Source organism: Chlamydotis macqueenii, chromosome 14, assembly GCF_036417535.1.
Source record: "Chlamydotis macqueenii isolate bChlMac1 chromosome 14, bChlMac1.mat, whole genome shotgun sequence".
NCBI classification, from domain to species: domain Eukaryota; kingdom Metazoa; phylum Chordata; class Aves; order Otidiformes; family Otididae; genus Chlamydotis; species Chlamydotis macqueenii.
In genome coordinates this window covers 14,198,830-14,218,969 of record NC_141569.1, presented here as the reverse complement: position 1 = coordinate 14,218,969, position 20,140 = coordinate 14,198,830, and the positions used below count along the sequence as shown (strand labels likewise).

The following is a 20,140-nucleotide window of genomic DNA, read 5'->3' as shown; positions in this document are numbered from 1 at the left end:
GACCCTCTTCAGCACCTCCCTCAGATTTCCATGGAACTGGGATCTCAGATGGAAAGCCACTTTAATCGGGAATTGAAGTGGGAAAAACTCATCTACCTGACCAAAAAATAGTAAGTTTATCCTGCTCTTTTTTTTTCTTTTCCATGATTATATATAAGGAAAAACAATTCCTGCTCATGAAATGATACATTTCCAGCAACATCTGGAAAGAATATCGTTTGGGATAAAGCTCTGTTTTTCCAAAGAGTCCAAGTGAATTAGGACTCTATTTTCTCTCCTTACTGCCAGACTGACTGCTGTCTGTTTTATTCAGAGGTTTTGCTTCTGAGCCTCGTTCTTAACAAGAGCTGACAATTACAGAGATAAATTCTATCAGTATGCATGGAAGCTACCCTGCAGTATCAAATCCTCTGCATTCTTACTAATAAATATAATTGCTGGCACTATTAAAGCCGCCTGCTTTGAAGATGAGACAGGTTATTGAAGCAAGTTCTGTTGCAATACAGAGACTAACACACCCTAGTATAGATAGAGAAAAATATTTGATTTTGAAAACTGCGCAGGCTTGCCAGGGGCCCCTAGAACAGTCAAGGTCTCGTCTATGCGGTGAAACTGTCTGGCAGGAGGTCTGTGGGACAGCTATCTTGGCACCGTCAGACCTTTGCCAAGACCCCAGCGTGGTTCACGTTGGGCTGTGAGCGCTGCTTGCTGTCGCCGTGCAGGCAGCCCTGGGGCTGGAAAATGGCCTGAATGGAAACTGGCTGCTTAATGAAGAGAAAATAACACCGCTTAATGGTGAGCATCACATGTGCCCAGTGGTTGGCAGAGTCGCGCTGGATGCAGAGGCAGGCTGGTAAGCGTGTAATTCTTATTTCAGTCCCTAAACTCCCATGGGCTCCGCTAGCAGCTGAAGTGCTTCTGTCTGAGCAGGAAACGCAAGCATCTTTCTGATGATTTCTAGTCCCTAATTTGCCTTCCTCTGGCCTTACTCAGTGCCAAGAAGTGACACTGGAGCTCTAGTGAAGCCGTAACTGTGAGCTTATCTGCATCTCCAGGCAGTAGGTGTAGGATGAACATGGGATTCCTCTTTGGTCTCGAGGCCCTTCTCTAAGCCAGAGCAGAACAAAGTGAGGTGGGAACGTATTCCTTCTCCTTGCTCTGGTCTTGCCCCTGGGATGTAGGATCAAAACTCACTTGGGTGGGAGGATGGGGCACAGGATTTGTTAACAACCTACAGGCTCCAGGTAGGAAAGAAGTGTGGGGCCCTGCGGTTAGCTGTGCCCTGGGGAGCCATCCCAGGCAGCCTGGGGAGATGGAGAACTTTCGTGAACCGCAACCGAATTGCCCAACTCCTAACTGCAAGGTCTGGCCATCGAGGAGGGATCTTTTTGCCCAAATGACAACGATTTGTGGTTGTTCCCCTGTGTGAGCAAGGAGCTGTAGTGCGTGGGCTGCCAAGCCTCTGCCCTGCTGCTGGCCAGGGAGGGGAATTCCCTGGATTTGCTCTTTCTTCTCAGACAAGGACGCGCCGTTTAAAGCAATCACACAGCCCACAGTTGGCACGACCGGCCGTCGCGCACGCAGGGAGAGTTCAATAATTCAGCAAACGAAACCAGAGCCAGCAGCAGGCTTGGGCGCCAGCCAAGGCTCGGAAAGTTGTCCTAGCATCAAATAACGGCTCTACTCGACAGCTTGAGTTCTCCCTGCTCGGGAAAGCACTGCCTGCCAGGGGAAGGAGAAATCCTCAGCCCACAGGTTTTCTGCCGCTCCAATAGAGGAAAGGGGCTGACATACTGGTTCACACTGGTATTGCATGACCTTTCCCTGCCTCAGCAGTGCAAAGGGACTTGGAAAGCTGTGTGGCCTTTGCCAAAACATTAGGAAATATTGCCATTTGCCCTAGTCTATGGTGACCACCATCTTTTTTTTTTTTTTTTCTTTCCCCCATTTTTTTCATTGTTGTTCTTTGCCTTGGTTTCTTTCTTTCTTTTTTTCTTTTTTTTTCCTTTTTTTTTTTTTTTTTTTAACTAAAGTGTATTTAGTGCTGGTGAAAGGTGCTGAATTGGCAGCCTCAGAGATGAGTGTCTCTCTACCCAGCCCAGGAGAACCTTGGTGCTTTCTCCTCTTGTCAGCAACCCTGTGCTAGGACAGCTTGCAGGTCTCCATGCTCTCCTCCCATCTCCCATAGCTGCCTCTTGCTGTACTGGCTGGGACACCTGTGGCTGAGCACAGACTTCCACCTCCCGTTCCAGGCTTGGATGCTGCTGACCTGGGCCAGACTGGACCTGACAGTGCCGGAGGGCACTTTGCTGTGAGTTGTTCCAGCTACCCTGGAGGATGCAGCTTCTGCAAGCGGGAGCCTGTCTGTTCCCGGAGCAAGCATCGGATCTGCAGCACAGGTCGGCTGTGGTCCAGTCCTGAGCAGGAGATGCGGGAGAGGAAAGAGAGCGGAAGAACCTCTTGGGTGCTGCTTGTCTCTCTGCCTTTGTTTAGTGCCTAATCCAGACCTGACCCTAAGTGCTTCAGTGCAGACCGATTGTCTCTTCCTTCATGCTCTCTTTTACCTGCCTCGCTAAAGTGCAAACAAACACGACCAAATCACCCCCAGGGTTGTAGAGAGGCAACTGCGGCATCAAGCCCTTGCCTTGCCCATGCCAGCCCCAAGCCAGGCTTTCAAACAACATCCTGGAGGTGTTCAGCTCGCCCCCCCGCCCCACCCCAAACACCAACACCAACCTGTGCTACCACTGGGCCAAACCCCTGTGCTCACCCATTCCCTCCCCCGCTCCCCTATCCCCACAAACCCTGCCAGCCTCCCCGGGCAGGGCAGCCTGCTCCATCTTCCCATCCGCGTTAAAGCTAAATGCAGCACCAAAACAGATACAAAAATAGAATCTTGGGTCCATCGGCCCAGCTTTGCTATCAATATAACTACTATGAAATGTCAGAAAATAAAAGCCGCTCTCTCTGTACACACCTTCCCCCCGCCCCAACCCCTCGCTGACTATTGCTGTTCGCCTGGTCTTGTCGCAACAAGGCATGAAAATGCCCGCTTTCTCTATACGTTAAATATAATTTCTGCTTTGAATCATCCAACGCTTCCATCCCCCCATTGTAAACAAGCATGGCAGAAAGGGGTTTGGAAAAAAAAAAAAAGAGCTATTTTAAAAATCCTTCATCATTTCTAGTATTCTTAATAACATTTCTGACTCTCGGGACTCAAATCCTGCCAGGCCATTTAAAAGGACACGAGGTACCCGTGATTTCTGATGAAGGCCCTGATGTTCTTCTTGGCTTTCCCATTGGATGCTCTCTGATGGGGATGAGAGAGATAATGTATTTGCTTTCCTCTATCCAAAAGTCACAAAGTGTTTGATCGGCAAATCCGTGACTAAAAAAAGTAAATATATAAAATAAACAACAATCCACAGCCTCTCTCTCAGGTTTCCCCATCTATCCAGTTTTCAAAGTGCAAAACCTAGAGAAGCATAAAATTATTTTCTTCTTTGATTTTTTTCTTTCCTTTTGTTCGGACTTTTTTTCCCCACGTGCTTGACTGGTATGGCCTTTCTATGGCAAAAGTCAGATAAAGCGTAATTGCAGTCGTTTCTGCACATGGAATTATGAATCATTCCCGTGACTTGAGGATCTAAGCTGCTGATAGGCTAAAAAAAGGATTATTTTTTTTGTTTATCTTTTTGATTGTTTTCTTTTTGCATTATCATTAAGCATGAATATATATTAATATATTACACTGCTTGGATTGCAGCTGGAGCAATCCAAACCTTCCTATGCTGTAAAACTAACCCCCACCCTGCACTCCCCAGATCAAGAGCTGTTTTTCTCCTCCCTGTGCCGGTTATCCTCAATTCACATGATTAAAAGTCCCTCCCAGCCCCCCTCCCCCTTTTTTTTAGTAGATATTGCCACATTCTTAAATTCATGCATTGCTGCATTGCTATTGCACATATATAAAGGATTGCTCGCTCCCTCCCAGCTGCTCCCCTTCCCTCACTGGTTGTGCACGTCCTCTCTGCGGACGATCTTGTAGATGATCCAGTAGAAAATGTTGAAGATGAGGAATGCCATGGGGAAGCCGATGCGTGAGATCTTGTCGATCTTCTTGGCTCGCTGAATGAAGAGCTTGCGCATCTCCTCGGGGGAGCGGGACGGCGGGGGAACCGGGTTGGCTGTGTTGTTGTTGTTGGCGCCCTTGACGGAGATGCCGTCCTTGGCTTGTAGGCAAGCTGGTCCCATCCCGTAGGCAGTGAAGTTGAACCTGCCTTCACCTGCTTCGTCCTCCTGAAACAGATTCAGCATGGGACTCTACTTAAAATGAGATATAGACAGTGCACCCTCGCTATAAGGCTCTCCACTGACGGCTTCCTGCTCTGCAAGGGGAAGACGCCTCCCTCACGCCCCAATCTCAGCGCCCTTGGACAAACCCTCTGCTCTAGGGAGATCAGCCTTATAGAGGGGTGCCAGCTGTGTGATGCACAGACGCAAATCAGGGGATCCAGGCACCCCATGGAGAACAGCACTGACTTCCACCCTGCTGGGGTCTTTGACGTACTTGAAGGTTTTATGGTACTGCTTTCGTTTTTCCAGTTGCATCCCCTGTTTTGCTTCTGCCTCTCCCTTCCCCCCTCTCCTATCAGCACCTTCTTTGCCTCGGCTGTGCTGTGTCAGCTTGCCCAGAAGGAGTGGGCTCCATGTAACTCACGTAGTCGAAGCCGCAGCACGAGACTTCCCACAGAGTTACATGGATGCGTGGGTGCCGAGACCTCTCCAGGAAAAGACCTCTGCAGGCAGCGTGCAACCAGCCTTCTGCTTTCCTGCCCGTGGGATCTTCCTGAGACCCACAGCCCCTCCCCACAAGCCATCTTCTAGCTGAGGAATAGCAGTGCCCTTCTGCAGGTCAATGGTAAGAAAAAAAAAATTTTCTGGTCTAAAGGCAAATACTATTGCCGTTTTTTCATGGAGGCCTTGCAGGCTTCTCTGAATGATTCAGCCTTATTTTATCGAACGTGGTGATGTCATCACAGGGAAAACCAAGTTTGGCCAAAGTAGCTCAGGGTCAGAAAGCCAAACCTCTTGGCTACAGGTCACCGAGGCTGGCTGTTAGAGCAATGGCACTAATTAACTCTCACAGAGGCTGATCCACGCTGTGTCCCCCTGTACTGACCTCTGTTCCCCAGCACTGACCTACTGGCCCCCTCCCTCGTCATCCCCCTGCCCGACGTGCCCTGCTGCCCTGCCTTCTTCTCTTTGCAGAGTCTTTTCCGGATGGCCCCTGTGTGGAGCGGGGAGCTGCGTGGGACGGAGGTACTGTGCCGGGGGTCTGAGGCAGAGAAGCAGGAGGGAGAGCACGCTAGCGTATCTGAGCAAAGCAAAACAACCAATATGAAATCAAACTGTCTTCGTTTTGGTTTTTTTTTTCTGCGAAAGTGGCCAGCTGGTGAGTTGTATAACCTACCAGCAGGCTTATTTGTTTCAGAGTCCTGGCTGACACAAATTTGCAGGCTTTTGGGTAATTCTTCCCTGCTCCGGTTGTGTTGCCTTGGTGTATTTCTGGTCCTTGGCACCTGAGATGTGACAATCCTTAAATGACTTTGACTCCTAACTGTGCCTCTGTGAGGGGGCAGGCTGCTGGTAAGGGAAACTGAGGCACGAAAAATTAGGACCCAGCTGCTCTCAGGGCTGGATGAGTCCAGGTGCTGGACATCTAGCAACAGGTGCTTCGTGAGCTGGGAGTCAAGGCTTATGGAAACTTGTCTCTTGGAGAGATTTTTCCGGTTAAAAGGCTGACTTTCTGATGACAGGTGATGCAGGCGTTCTATTTTTCAGGCAGCCAGAATGTGTGCTGCGGATGAGGCACTGATGGTGAGGGTCAATGGGGAGCTGGAGGGCTACAGGCTGCAGGGGCCTTTTCTGACCCTCCCAGTGCCTGTGGCAGGTGGCACGGGGTGACACGGGAGCCCTGGGCTGTGCCTGGGGCATGGTGTGCAGAAGCATCCCTGCCCCAGTAAGTACAGGCAGAGCAATGGGTTGGGAGAGATCTTTCTAGTCTCATCCTTGCCCTCCTTCCAGAAGGAAGGCAGCAACAGGTGGCTTAGAAAAGGGAAGAGCCAACTGAAACCTAGCAACAGATATTTATTGCTTTGATTTTTATTTTTTAGAAAGGAAGAAAGACTCTTAACAATGAGAATAAACTAGCACCTTGCATCTAAAGCTGAGGAAAGCAAGAAACAGATTTGTCTGGATTCGGTTGTGTTAATGCCAGACCATGGCACGTTGTCCGGAGCATTGAGCGGTGAGGAATGGCTAGCAGGTTTTGATTTTGGCAGACTTAATACATGTGGCTATGGGCTGGTCCTCTCCCCAGCTGCCTCCACCAGCATGGACTACTGCAACGCCTCACTTGTTCTGAGCCTGGCATGTCATCCCTAAACCAGGCAGAGCCACCCAGACGAGTCAGGACACTGGGACACAGCAATTAGTTTCTTTGGCAGCTGCATGAACCTATTTGCATATTTGTGGTCAGCTCCTAGTTTTCTGATGAGCCTGCAAACCTTGTTCATTTTGCTTTTGCAAGTGTGTTTGCTTATGCTTTGTTCCAATTAAATCACTGTGAGACCGGGCAGGGATTGTAATAGCAGCCTTGTGTTCAGTGGAACATCTCTGGCAAATATCTTTAAAACTCATCAGTGTATTAAGGGCTTTTTTCTCCTTACTGTTTTACCAACAGACCAATCTGCATACAACAGCGTAGATCCAGAGGCAGGATGCTTGAATCTGCATGATTAAAGCGCTACGAGGCACCCGTGTTGGGTGGTTTTAGCTTTGAGTCTGTTATGCAGGCTACACCTTCTGAACCAAACCAGCCCCGGCTGATTTTGGAACAGCAGGGTCTCCCTCAGGCCTGAGAAAACCAATGGCTGCTGATGGTCTCATCTGTTACCTTCATCCCTGGTCCTGTCTTGGTTGGGGACAAATGAACAGTTATCTCCTGTTTTGCAGATGGGACAACTGAAGCGGGGAGAGGCAAATCTTCAGGAGACAGACATTCCTCCTCCTTAGCCCCTGCTGCCTCCTGGAATGGTGGCAGTCCTCCAGGCACAGCCTGCGAACAGCTGTAGGACAGGGTAGAGCCTGGGAAAGACCTTTAATGGCTGGGACAGCGAGGCAATGGAATAGGGGGGGTCTCTGGAAGGGATGGATCATGACAGGCTCTTTGAAATAGAGGGTAGGAAAATACCTATGAGGAGTATTTTAGACAGAGCTTGGTGGTCTCCGAGGGGCTGTCTAGAGATTCCCATCAGCAAAATTTTCTATGTTTTTTTTTTTCTTAGCAGATTTACTGTTTTTTTTTTTTAATGCTAGCTTGAGGGCAGCCTCTCAGGCCTGGTGCTGAAAATTTAATACCACCTACCTGATTGCCCTTAATTAAGGGCAATTTTTAAGTGCCTTTGGTAGTGTGATCACAGTCACCTTTATCTTTTTTTCTAGGGCATCCTGTGAGGTGAAATCTTTGCTGTGGTACCTCATCCTAAAAGCAAGCAGGGTCCAGGCTGCAGGGGTTAGGTATCTATGTGACGCATGCGTGCTCGGCTTGGTGTCAGTCGTGGTGAATAAGCATGGAGCGAGGCTAAGGCTGAGAAGAATGCTTTTTCCTTCTGAGAGGAATTTGCAGTCAGTCTGAGAAGCAGATGCTTTTGAACACGGAGATGACAGAGACAAAAGAGGTGTCACTTACCTCGGGCTAATGCAGGCTGTCTTGTTGGCGGATGCTGTTCTCTGATAGACATCCGTCACACCTACCTGCTTGCCTCCCCCCAGCCCTCCCTGTGCCTTCTGAACAGAACTCAGATCACAGCATTGCTGTGTGGAGCTTGTTCTGTTGAGAACAACCCTTTTGGCTTAGACCACTTGGCTAGCTAACAAACCCCAGCTTGCTAGACTCCTGGAGTCAGCAGACTGTTAGAAGAGACAAATTCATTGAGGTAGCCCTGCTCTTTGATGTATGACCCTCCTTAACATCTGACCATAAACTGAGGAGTTCCCTGGGACCTAGTGGCTCGGTTCAGTTGACCGTGTAGTGATGGGACAGATTTCAGCCATGTCTTTCATGCTTTATGTATTACCTTATGATGCCTCCTCTTCCTCCTGAACCTGAGCAGCTCTTTGTGCTGCCGAGACACGAAGTTGACGGCAGCGTACTCTAGAAGTGCAGAGAACACGAACAGCAAGCACACAGCCATCCAGATGTCTATAGCCTTCACATAAGACACCTAGGAGTCAGAGAGAGAGAGTGAGATGAGGTGGCTTCTCCACCCAAATGACTTTTTGCTTGCCATTTTACACGTTACTCCCAGGGTCTTTGGAAGGAGTTGATCAAGCCATGATATGGTTGACATCTGTTCTTGGATACCAAAATCTACCTCATTTGACATGAATGTATTATCAGGCCACTGAAACATCGCTTGGGCTCTTAAGTAGCAATAATTCCACAGGTTTTAATTTATCTAGGTCTTGGTTGTGATCATTTATATGCAAGGAAAATAGTAATCCAATCTGATGATACCAGAAACCCTTAATAACAGAGAAATTCAGTGCTGTTATAAAGTATGATGGTCAAGTGTGTAAAAGGCTAGAATGTAGGGTGCACATCCATGTGCGGTTGTTGTATGAGTTTGTAAGGTACAGAGCTTCTGGCTGCTGGGAGCTGTGGTGCATCTTGGGGTGAGTGCTGAATCTTAGGGGAAGTTTTGCTGCTAGTTATAGAAACTCTGCTAAAATTTTTGCAGGAGAGGTCTGGAATTTGCTCTGGAATAGTGCAATAGCAGCAGAATGTCTTTTACGTTGAGCAGGAGGTGTGGTGACTTACTTACATGCTGTCCTCAGAGAACACACGTTTTCTCCTCTGTGAAAATCACAGAGTCATAGCATAGTTAAGTGTATATAGAATACCCATAGAGTAGTTAGATAAGTGGGTCCCCTACCTTGGGCAGTGATGCTCGGGAACCAGAGCTCTGCGTGGTCATAGTGAGCACCGTGGTGATCCCCAGGCCAACACGAGCAGGTGCAGCATCCATATTGATCCAGAAGGAGATCCAGGACAGAATGACAATAAGGAGGCTGGGGATGTACATTTGGATCAGGTAGTAGCCCATCTGCCGCTCCAGGTGGAAACGAGCTTCTATACAGGTGAACTTGCCTGAGGAGGACGGGAGATACATGGAAGATCACTGATAAGGCACAGTGAGCCTCCTGTTTTCAGCTATCGTCTGGGGACTTTCCTTGCATTGCCTGGAACCAGAGTCTTGTTAGAGGAAGAAACTAACAGCTGTTGCCCAGTTCTGAAATATGCATGTACAACACCAGCATAGCAAAGAAAGGTCTTGGCAGGGTGTCTCTTGTCACTTAAATTTCACCTGTTCCCTCGCATCAAAGATTAAAGAAGATGTTGGGAGAAAATGTCCAGACCAAACACACTTGAATGGATGCAGATGTTACTGGGGACAAGAGGGTTCCACACACTCGTGTCTGTTTGATTTTTATTGGCTATATATGTGTATGTTTACTGTCAACATATGTATGTGTATTTAAATATATGTTGTCCCTAGCTGTGTAGGACAAAGCTTGTGTCACCAGAGTGCCATCAAACATAGCAAGAGACTCTGGCAAATGCACAGCCCGGAATTCCTCTCTAACGAACCCAGTAGCTAAGATTAGACAGCACTGACCTGTGTTGTAGTGCTTTGTGCAGTATCTCAGGTCTTTTTCTTCTTTGAGGATAAACTGAGGCAATGTCAGCCCATCAGCAACTTGCACGGCTCCTTTTTCTTGCCACTCAAATATGAGGTCGTTCATTGTGTAGCCAACTGTGGAGAGGAGGGGACAAATACCGTGTGAAACGTGTCAAATACCGATCTGGAAAGGCACAGACTTGTAGAAGAGAGCGATGCTGGGAGGCGGGTCTTGTCCTGGCCTTCCTTGGCAGTGCTGTAATGAGTGGGGTTTGGGTTGAGGCAGAACTGCTTGTGCATGTGCTAAAAACAAGGGTAATGACCTGCACTGGAGCTGTGATGCTGTGCAAGGAATTGTTTGCAATAAATCTCATGCTCTTTGCTTTTTTTTTTTTTTTTTTTTTTTTTTTCAAATTTGACCTCTTTCTTTGAATTAAGTTGTTCATTGTCTTTCCCTCCTTTGGGATAAGCAACATGTACAAGGGGCAAATGTTCATCCAGAGAGAAAAAATCCCATTTGCAGCTGAAAGCCCTTTCACCTTTCTCCTCCAAACTGAAAGGCCAATGTAAATACAAGCAAGCCCAGAGCTCCTCTCATGGGATCTTTTAAGGTTTGGCTTCTCTAGGAAATGTCATATGCTGAATGAATGGAAAATGCTGAGCAAGTGGTTTCTGAGCAAGCCTCCAGTGAAGGCTGAACTGGGAATGGGTTGCAGCTGGGGGGAAGATGGTAGGGGAGAAGGAGAGGAGGAACACGTTGTCTCCTCTCCAAAATGGAGATGTGCAAAGGACTCACAGCTTTCTAACTGCATGATGCACGTCTGTACGTCCATGGGGAAGTTCTTCAGGTCCATGGGGCAGGCCAGAGTCAGTGTGATCCTGAGGAGACAAGACAGCACAGGGGAACGACAAACAGCTTGTGGAAGCAATGAAAGGCTGAAGCCTCTTGAACATCCGATGTTGCAAAGAGGCTGGTAGCTTGCCCAAAACACACTGGTGTGCTGGGGGAATGACTGGTCATTCACCTCTTCCCTGACTGTGTTTTCACATGTGGTGTTGGAAAGCATCAGAAATACCAAGCATTTGGGTCTGTGATGTAAATCCCAGCAGAGTCGCCTACTGAAGATGGCATTTCATTGCAATAATGTTTTGGATTGTGGAGAACAAAGAGCTCCCACACCAAGTAGTTCTGCTGCTTCTGTCTTCATTTCTTGCCCCAGGTTCACAATAGTCTAGATTAGCAGCAGGTACAAACCCATCCTCTGGACCCCCAGATACATTTCTAGAGCCTGAGACTCTTTGGAAATCTTTGAACAGAACATTTCTGTGCCAGAAAAAAAAAAAAAAATGAAAAAAGAATTTGGTTTGATCAAGATCACACATTACTTTGGGGGAAAAGAGAGACTTTGGTGGGATCTTCTGCAGGGAAAATGCCCTGTGTAAGTTAGTATGAACCTCTGTATCCTCCTGAATTCCTGCTGTGCCTCTTGAGACCTCTAGTTTTGTTTCTCAAGCTCCATTTTTCAGTAGGTGCTGGCGGCATTTCCTGTACTATGTTGCTGTCCTGCCTTGTACCATGATCTGTGCTCAAAATGTTTGTTTGGTTCAACAAACTGATACTAAATGATTTGATTCAGATAGCTAGACTCATGTTACTTGGTTTGATAACGCTGAAAATGCCGTTCCCTGAAGCGTTTAGATTTTTCAGCTTTTTGCCTTGCTGTAGAAATAGCAGAATTTCCTGGGGGACAGGAATTGAATTTTTCTATCATCAGACCTACAAGAAACTTAGCAGGAGGGAAAGAGATGTTAGCTTAAATCCTTTTGTTGGAAGAAGTTCTCTGCTTGACTTTAGCGGCATGTTGGGACAGAAGATGTTGTGACAGTAGGAAGAGTCAACCTGCTCAAGTTTCCTTTTTATGAAAACAATTGCATTTTCTGTATTTAAGCAAACATCTGGGTAGAAGAGAGTCACCACTAGCTTTTGTCCACTTTGTTTTTCTCATTGTATCCCTGGCAGAGATGAGGGAGGTAAGAAAGTTCTTTTTTTTTTTTTAAGATAAGAACAGAAATGTTTTCAAGATTTTGCCTTGAAAATGGTGATCAGCCCAGCCACATTGCTCCATGTCCCCTGCTGAGCCATTGCTCTGTTTTGCTGAGCAACCCCAGGGCTGGGGTGACCCATTATTCCCGCTCTGTGCTCTGCAAACCCACCTGGAACCAGAATCTGTGCCATGCTCGCTGCCAAGTTGCTGGTGGCGGTTTTACTACCTGCCCGTTTTTAGAAATTAAGAAATGTGAGGTTGCCACATTCAATCAGTGTGCATGGCAGTTCTTACTGCTTTGGCCATCAGGGATCTGGTCTTTGGACTGGAACCACCTCGATGTTTGATGGAGGCTGTCTACATTGCAGAATTAAGCTGTTTATTTTCCATTTTACAGCTCCATGCTGCTTTTTCTTCCCCATGGCTGCCACTGGGAGCTGCAGTGTGAGATGGGATGAGCATACCTTAGGCGAATTTCCATGTTACATCAGGTGAAAAAGTCTTCAAGATGGAGTTAAACTTTCCACTCTAAGCTCGTGAAGTTTGTTCTTAATTTAATTGTTTTAAAATAAAGAATGGATGGGATTGGAAGGTGGGGGACTGGGTACATGTCCTGTGGGAAATTCAGTGCAATTAGCTTCACTGATGGATTCTCAGATCTAGCAGTAAAGGGATAAATGGGAAGAATTATACCAAAACAAAGCCGTGGAGTTCTACTTAGCAGTTTCCCTAATTTCTTGTCAGGAGGTACTGCAGCTTTCAAAACATTGTTTTCACAGGCTTCTACTAGTTTTCACATAGTACAGCTGGTTTTAGGCTTGTGCTAGTATAATATTTCAAGTAATATTATATGAGGGATGTTAAAGAATCTACTAGTGAGGAGCAGAAGTCCTCAGACTGAGAAATGTAGAGAAGAGCTAGATTCCTTCCCAGACCAACCCTTGATGTCAATATGCTTTGACTGACACCTTCCTAGCTGTTGCTTTTCTGCCTTTTGTGGAAACATCAGCAAGTGGTGACTGTCCGGCTGAACTACTGACATCCTTCTGCTCCAACATGGATTCAACAACTGATGTAAGGAGGCATTTCCCATCCTCCCCTTTCCACTCAATTTTTTTTCTCTCTTTTCTGCAGATAAAACTGTTTCTGAAAATTGATTTCCCAGGCATAGAGGTGCCTTAGCAGGTCTCAAGGACAGAGCTGCTTGGGGGTATGGAAGTACCCCCAGCTGGGTAGTGGTCTCTGCTGTCTCAGAGGCAGCCCAGCTCACGATGTGCAGTTTCCATGCCTTTCAAAAGCACCACCCTTCTCCAAGGTTCTGACTTCTGGAAGGAGGCACGAGGGACAATAAAATTTGTCTCTCCTTCAAGCTCTTCACTGGTGTGTGACAGAGTACTGCCAAGCTGCCCAGTCCTTTTGGATGAGCATCTTCTTATTTAACCATGAAGAAAAATAACAGTGTTTCTCATGCTTTCTTTTAAAGGGAAACTACTATCGCAGAATTAAGACCTGAAGCTCAGGTAGCTGGTGGCACTTGCCCAGAAAGATTCCACACTTTTGCCCACCTCTTCTGCTTCGGGTGGCTGGAGAAAGAGGTCCTCACTTGCAGCAGATTACTCTGCTCCCACAGTTCCCACATGCAAACAGGGAATTGTATACCTCACTGCTTGTAAGCAAAGGTTAATGCTGGATATAATTTTTTTTTTCTTTCTTTTAGCTCATGTGGGAGAGGCTGTTCAGTAGGGCCTGTTGCGATAGGACAAGGAGTAGTGGTTTTAAAATAGAGGAGGGTAGATTTAGACTGGATATTAGGAAAAAAAATTTTTACAATGAGGGTTGTAGAACACCGGCACAGGTTGCCCAGAGAGGTGGTGGATGCCCCATCCCTGGAATCGTTCAAGGCCAGGCTGGATGAGGCTCTGAGCAACCTGATCTAGTCAGGGATGTCCCTGCTCCTTGCAGGGGGGTTGGACTAGATGACCTTTGAAGGTCCCTTCCAACTCTAACCATTCTATGATTCTGTGTAGCTGCATTTAACAAAAAAAAAACCCCAAACAAACAATTGTAACAATATTGGTCAGGGAAATAAGGATGTGTTTCACTTTTCAGTGATTTTTGTGTGAAGGAATCTGCCCCAGAAGGAGGATGAAACACTGGCACAGACTGCCCAAAGAGGTCATGGGGCATTTCAATTTGGCCAGACAAAGTCACAACTAACCTGAGCTATAGTTGTCAATCATCAGGATGAGTTTGCATGGGAGACCTCTGGAAATCCCTTCCCACCACACTGCTGTGACACTGTTAATTGGATGCTCTCCCACTCAAAATCCCTTCAATTTCTTTTATCCAATGACACATCCAAAGTCTTGACTTTCTCATTTTAGGCTTGAACAGCTCTGCCCTCCCCCACCTTGGTGGAGCTCTCCCTGTTGAGTCACCTCACCTGATGCTGTAGAGGACATTGCCATTTCTGGAGATCCTCAGAAGCTTGTTATCTGTGGTAATCTCATGGAAATGGGCCCCTTTCTCATTAGCAAAGAACAAGTCAGGCTTCCAGATGGAGTCCAGCATAGAGGGGTCCAGGTCCAAAGAGTCATCAGGGTATTCGTTGTACGCCAGCCGCGGGTCGTTCCACTGCTGCCGCAGGAAGATGTTCACCCTGTAATCCTGCATGGTGTAAGCAGGGAGCAAGAGAAATGCGGTTAATGATCAGAGCAGGCTGAAAGTCCTGAGAACTGGGGAACACGTACTAAAATCATTCTCAAAACCAAGCCATGTCTAGGTCTACACTCCCAAGCTGTGGCAAGCCTTCTTGGCATTATTTCTCAGGAAGCTGTTGTTATTTTTAGTTCTGTAGCTGACAGCTATCTCATAGCATGAGCAGCTGCTTACCCTTGCATCCCTCCATCACAGCAATCATCAGCTGTGTGTGAAGAGTCAAGGCCTCCAGTTTGAACCCCAGGGCTGGAGAAGCGATGTTGAGTTGCAGGGGTCGTAAGGGCTGGTGTCAGCAAGGTGAATGTTGCAGAGGATTAAGGGGCAAAAGACATGGAATCCAACTTGCTTTCAGTGCTGAACCATCCCACATTGTGACCATCTTTGTTTCCCCCAGACTTGTGAAAAGAAAAGCCCATGGAAGGACTAGTCCCTGTGTGTCCGCAAATATAAGGGTAAATCAGAATAACTGACGGGACAGGTTGACCTTGACGAGAGTATGTGAATGTGGGAGGGATGTGCATGAAGTCTACTCTCCTAATCCCACGTGAGTGTTCTGGCTTCCCTTCTCTAATGTCAAAATGCCATAAATGCTACTGATTTTATAGGATGGCCGTCTTCTTTAATTGAAGCTAGCCCCCAGCACTATGCAAAATGATATCTACCCCGTATCTGTGTGTCTTACAGCTCCCCTGAGTTCCTCGGGCCAAGGTTGGCTCCTGAGGTCGAGCTTAGACTCTCTTCTGGACAATTAAAAGCAGTTTCTGTTCTCCCTATCTGACCAATAGCTTTCCAGGGTGATCTGATTGCCCCTTTTCTGCTGAATTTTGCATAAGAAAGTGAGCCAAAAAATTGAAATAGGGAGAGGACGTGCCAGCTATCAGGAGAGGGATAAAAGCTTCATGTCCATAAATTAATTGACATTTTCTAAGTTTAGAGGCAGACTGCGTCTGAAGAGCGGTATATAACAAACCAATTTCACTGCCCTGGCCCAAACTAATAGTTGCTATCACAATTAAGGGTTTCTTTGGTGCCTTTCTAACACTAATGTACTTTGAAGACTTTTGTTAAGAGATCGTTAATGGAGGGTGTCTGACGTGCTTACAGGTGTCTAATACCTGCTGCAGGCACTAGGACCTTTCTTTCAGTGAGAGCATTTGGTATCTCTGAGGAGATCTCTCTGAATCTGCCATCAGATCAGTTCTTTCCATCTGGAGAACACGAAGCTCTGGAGTTGAAGAGTGTGTGGCGGAGAATCTTTCTGATTTTGCTGCCTCAAGTACTCGCTTGAGTGTGAACCCACAGCCTCTTGTCCAGGGGAACATGACTCTTGTGGAGTCTGGTCACACTGGAGGGTTGGGAGAGGATTGTCTCTTGGATGCCTTGTGTTTTGGATGGGGCAGTTCGTAGCCAAGCCCGCAGTCTGTTTCACTTAGTGCCATCTGCATACTCAGAGCACAGAAGCTGCTAATGACATTAATTATTGTGACAACAGCAAATGGACCAAGGACTTGATACTAACAGGAGCAGACTTCTGACCATGAAAAAGAGTTGCAACACTCTCTCCTTCTGCTGATATCCCAAGTGTCACCTTCACAAGTCCTAGTGCATCCCTGTGACTTAATTATTCATCTCTGTCCATCCTGGATAATGTGTCTTGAGAAAGTGCGAATAGCTGTGGACAGCTAGGAACCTGGGGTCTTAGCGCAGGAATAGCCAATCACGCAAACCTGAAAAGGGAAAGCAACCCTGCATCTCCACTTCCCGTGGCACACAGCAGCTCCCTGAACAGCGTATATACTTTCAATTCTCTTTTTTAGTTTGTGTAGAGATCTGCAGCCATTGCCGTCAGGGGAAATCAATGTCACTGACCTAATAGGTAGAAAGCAAAAGGTTGTTTTGCTTATTCAGCTACGAATAAGCTGGATGCTAGTAGGTCAGCTCCAGCTGAGAGTTTTTGTCATGTACAACACAAATTAAACTCATGTTTGGAAGAAACTTCAGTGGTAGCTGCCCAGAAGTGTTCTCAGCCTGATGGAGTGTTGGAAGGGGGTGGGAAATGAAGCCAATCTCTCTACAACAGCCGGCCTTGCTGTGGATAAGCTTTGTTGCTGGAGTAAATTCACTGCTTCAGCTCCAAAACTTGCCAAAAGGAATGGGTGAGAAGAGAGGTGTAGTGTGGTTTACGTTGCCACCACAGCAGGCATAAAAGGCCATAGACATGATGACTGCCAGAGTCTTCATCACCATGATGAGAGATCTTAATCACTTGCTTGTGGGCCAAATGAAGATTAACTTCTCACAGTAGATGGCTGTGAGAAGGCCCGTCCTAAGTCATGTCCAGAGACCAAGTGTCCTCTACTCATGTCCTACACGGGAACAGTTCAGGGGTGTGTTGTAGATGTGTGATGTGAGAGACCGCACTACCTCCTTCCAGAGGATGTTCAGCAGAGTGGTCAGGAACTGGACTGTGCTATTCTTGGTGCTCCTCCTTTGGAGAAAAGTGTTTGCAGTGGTTACTTTTTGTTTTAGAACATAGACACCTGAGCATTTGTGTTGTGATACAAAAAAGACTAGGTCAAAGAAATGCAATACATGCACAATAAATGCTCTGCCATTTTATGGCATTAGTACTTTACACATGTTTGTGTTCATGAAGATCTTCCTTCTCAGTGGGTTTATTCCACAGTCCTGGCCTGGCCACTGAGAACAGTCGATTGCTCCCAGATGCCTTTTCCCTTATGACAGCCAGCTGCATTGCACTGTGGTATTGAAGGTGCTGAGCAGCTTTTTAAATTTCTTGTGTGCAGGCTTATTTGAACATAAAAGTAAAAACAAGTGCTGTGACTGCAAACTGGGCACGACACTGCCTGAGGAGCCAGCAGAAGGCACGGAGAGCAAATAGGGTAAGTGGGTGGCTGTGACATAGCCTAAGAGAAGGGTTAGAGTATTCCGCACCAGCTAAGGATCCTGTGTGTTGGAAGCTTTGTGCAGTCAAGCTGAGAGGTGATGAGCCAAACAACACTCATTTGTTGGCTACCTGGAGATACACAGTGTTTCTCCTGGATGCTATTGTGTGATATCTTAATTAACATCACCAAGCAGCGCACAGTTATTCCTAAATGATGGACAGAATGGGCCAATTTCTAAAGTGAACTTTCAAGCAAAACCAAGATTTTAGTGAGGCTGCAAACTCAGCAAAAAATTTCTCTTTTTTCATATCCTTCTTATAGCTTGAGTTCCTCATTTGTGTGCCAATCACATCCAGGCATTGATTATCCTGTGCAGCCTGCTCCTCTGGCTGGCTTGGGAGTGGAGAGCAGCAGCTCTGTGTTGTGAAGGCATTCAGGAGCTTTGCAATTTGGCACAAAGGCATTTTACTCCCAAGGGGGAAATGACACAGGACAGGAAGAAAATAACTGAAGTGATCAAAGCAGTTCAATTTGATAATGCTGAAATGAAATTCTGCTTAGTGACCTTGCAAGGAAGGAGCCAAGGAAATGGAAGATCATTTGAGACCTTTCCTTCCCAAGATACCACAGTCTTAACATCTGATGGTGAGTGCGCTGGTGAAAGCAAGCTGTGAAGAAAGAACGGAGGCTGGTGGAAAACTCAATAGGTTTCAGCCCCTGACTCAGGGGTTCTGTCTTAGCAGCCTCTGCACTGAACAGTTCTGGTGAGAGATTTCTCCTTGATAAATTTACATTTTTCTGACGGAAAAAATCAGAGTAGAGACTGAACTCCCTCAGAAGGGAATTCCGTTATCCCATCCGGATAGCAGAGCACAAGGGGCTTTATTGACATTGGGTTCATTCTCTAGAAAGGGAATGAACAGATATTTTTAAGACTATTTACCCTGCAAAAGAGCCCTACAGCTCACTGATTGCAAAAATATAAACACACTGGTAGCAGGCCTTGGAAGGGTTAATAAGAGACCTCCTTACCTTGCCACAGCTGTAGCCAAGCAGCCAATTTGAAGTCTGGTGTGAAAGGCACAGCTGGGCCAAGGGGAGGAGGTGTTCTGGGCAGTGGCGGTGCTGGAGGTGCTGCTGAGAAGGAAGCCTGTTGCTGGAGGAAGGTAGGTGAGGAGTGGGAGCAGTATCCTGGTGTTTGATATGTGTGGGGTTTTTGTTTTGGAACACAAAGCAGAAAGTTTTTCTGGGCTCCACTACAAAAGGAGGGGAAGTCTATCCCTCTGGGCTGAGGATGGGACTGCTATCCTGAATTTCAAGCTTAGGAATTTAGTAGTGAGGTCTTGTTCTTCAGGTTGGTTTTTTGTGTCCTTGAATTTGAGTTGAGTAGTCCTATTTCATGGGGTTTTTTAAAGTTTTTTTTCTTTTAAAATTTTTTTTTTTTTTTAATTCCCTTCTCTAATCAGTGCCCTCCTCTAATCAGGCAAACTGCAACTGTGGAGATGGCCAAAACACTGTAGGTCTAACATGGAAATTGCAGCAAACTGAGATGTTGTTAGAACCTTTTCATTTTGTATTGTGTGACTTGCTACATGCTTATCATCTCTGTGGGACTAATGGTTGTTTTTAAGAAGGACTGACTGCAGAAAACTGAGCTCAACGCCCAGCCTTTGCTACAGGCTTTGTGCATTGGTACTGAGGTATCTTGTTGACCTTGGGGTGAGTGGGTCCAGTATTAAATGTGACCCACAGACTTCATTGGTCATACTTGCAATCTGCTGTGTTGTGGCTTGTGAGACTGGAGCGAATTGGTTAGTCTGTTTTGCAGGATGGTTTGTTATCTCATTGGAAAGCTCATGTACAGATGTCTCTGAACAAGTATTTAACATTTGGGTGGTTGCAGCCTCCAGCTTCTCCTGTTCCTAGCAGATGCTGGAACTGATTGTGGCTGTGTTGCAGCTGGCTGGAAGGTTATGTTCGGTTTGCTATTTTCAGATGACATAACTATGGCATGAAACCAGGGGAAATAAATTTGCATGTATACTGTATCTAGGGGAGCCTGTGCTGGCTCTTTTATGCTTTTTTTTCTTTTACACTCTCTCATTTGTGGGCCCTTTTTAAAACATGGGACTAGAAGTGATCATCCCGAGCATTCAGTTCGGCTCCTAGCAACTCTAAGTGATAATATTAAAAAAAAAACTTCCTCCTTCTCCATGTGCCTTCACTGTATATAAAAGGCTCAGAACCACCTAAGCCAGTGAGAGATCCATTAAACTGCAGCTTCCATTGGAAGAGAGATCAAGGGCATCACTTAATTCCAAGTTTGCTGTTGTGGCAGGACATTCATTAGATGAAACGCTCAGATAATCCTACCAGTTGTCTCATGGTATAAAGAAAAGCTGAAGCTGGTGCAGTTTAGTCACTTAAAACCGAGACCCTGTTCCCTAGACATGTGACTTCTGTTTTATTTTAAATGAGGAATTTGTAGCTTTGCTATAGGTTTCCTACTCTGGTGTGGCTTGGGGGAAGGTATTTATACCTTTGAAGAGCAAAAAGGGATTTAACAGCTTGTGGTTGGGGGTTGTCTGGTGTCTTTAATAAAAATAAGCAGATAGATAGAGTGGATGCATCTTGCATTTGTCCTCTGGAATCCCCTGCTGTTGGATGGGCTGTTGCAGTAATGACTTGGGACAGAAGGAGGCTGCCTGGGCTTGTTTGG

At 46.5% G+C, this 20,140-nt stretch overlaps 1 protein-coding gene across 2 annotated transcripts in view; it reads right to left on the bottom strand.

Moving 5' to 3' along the window:
- Window positions 1-4,011: 4,011 nt before the first annotated feature.
- The window catches only part of GLRA1 (glycine receptor alpha 1), a 39,294-nt gene continuing 23,165 nt past the window's right edge, over window positions 4,012-20,140 (bottom strand). Inside the window, exons 4-9 of one of the 2 annotated variants that reach the window (XM_086758669.1) lie at window positions 14,238-14,461; window positions 10,546-10,628; window positions 9,747-9,884; window positions 9,003-9,217; window positions 8,145-8,291; window positions 4,012-4,326 (exon numbers count right to left, since the gene is read on the bottom strand). In XM_086758669.1, the coding sequence (XP_086614795.1) occupies window positions 4,012-4,326; window positions 8,145-8,291; window positions 9,003-9,217; window positions 9,747-9,884; window positions 10,546-10,628; window positions 14,238-14,461 (1,122 nt within the window). The remainder of the gene's footprint in view (window positions 4,327-8,144; window positions 8,292-9,002; window positions 9,218-9,746; window positions 9,885-10,545; window positions 10,629-14,237; window positions 14,462-20,140) is intronic. The other variant, XM_010130764.2, reaches the window with a different exon arrangement.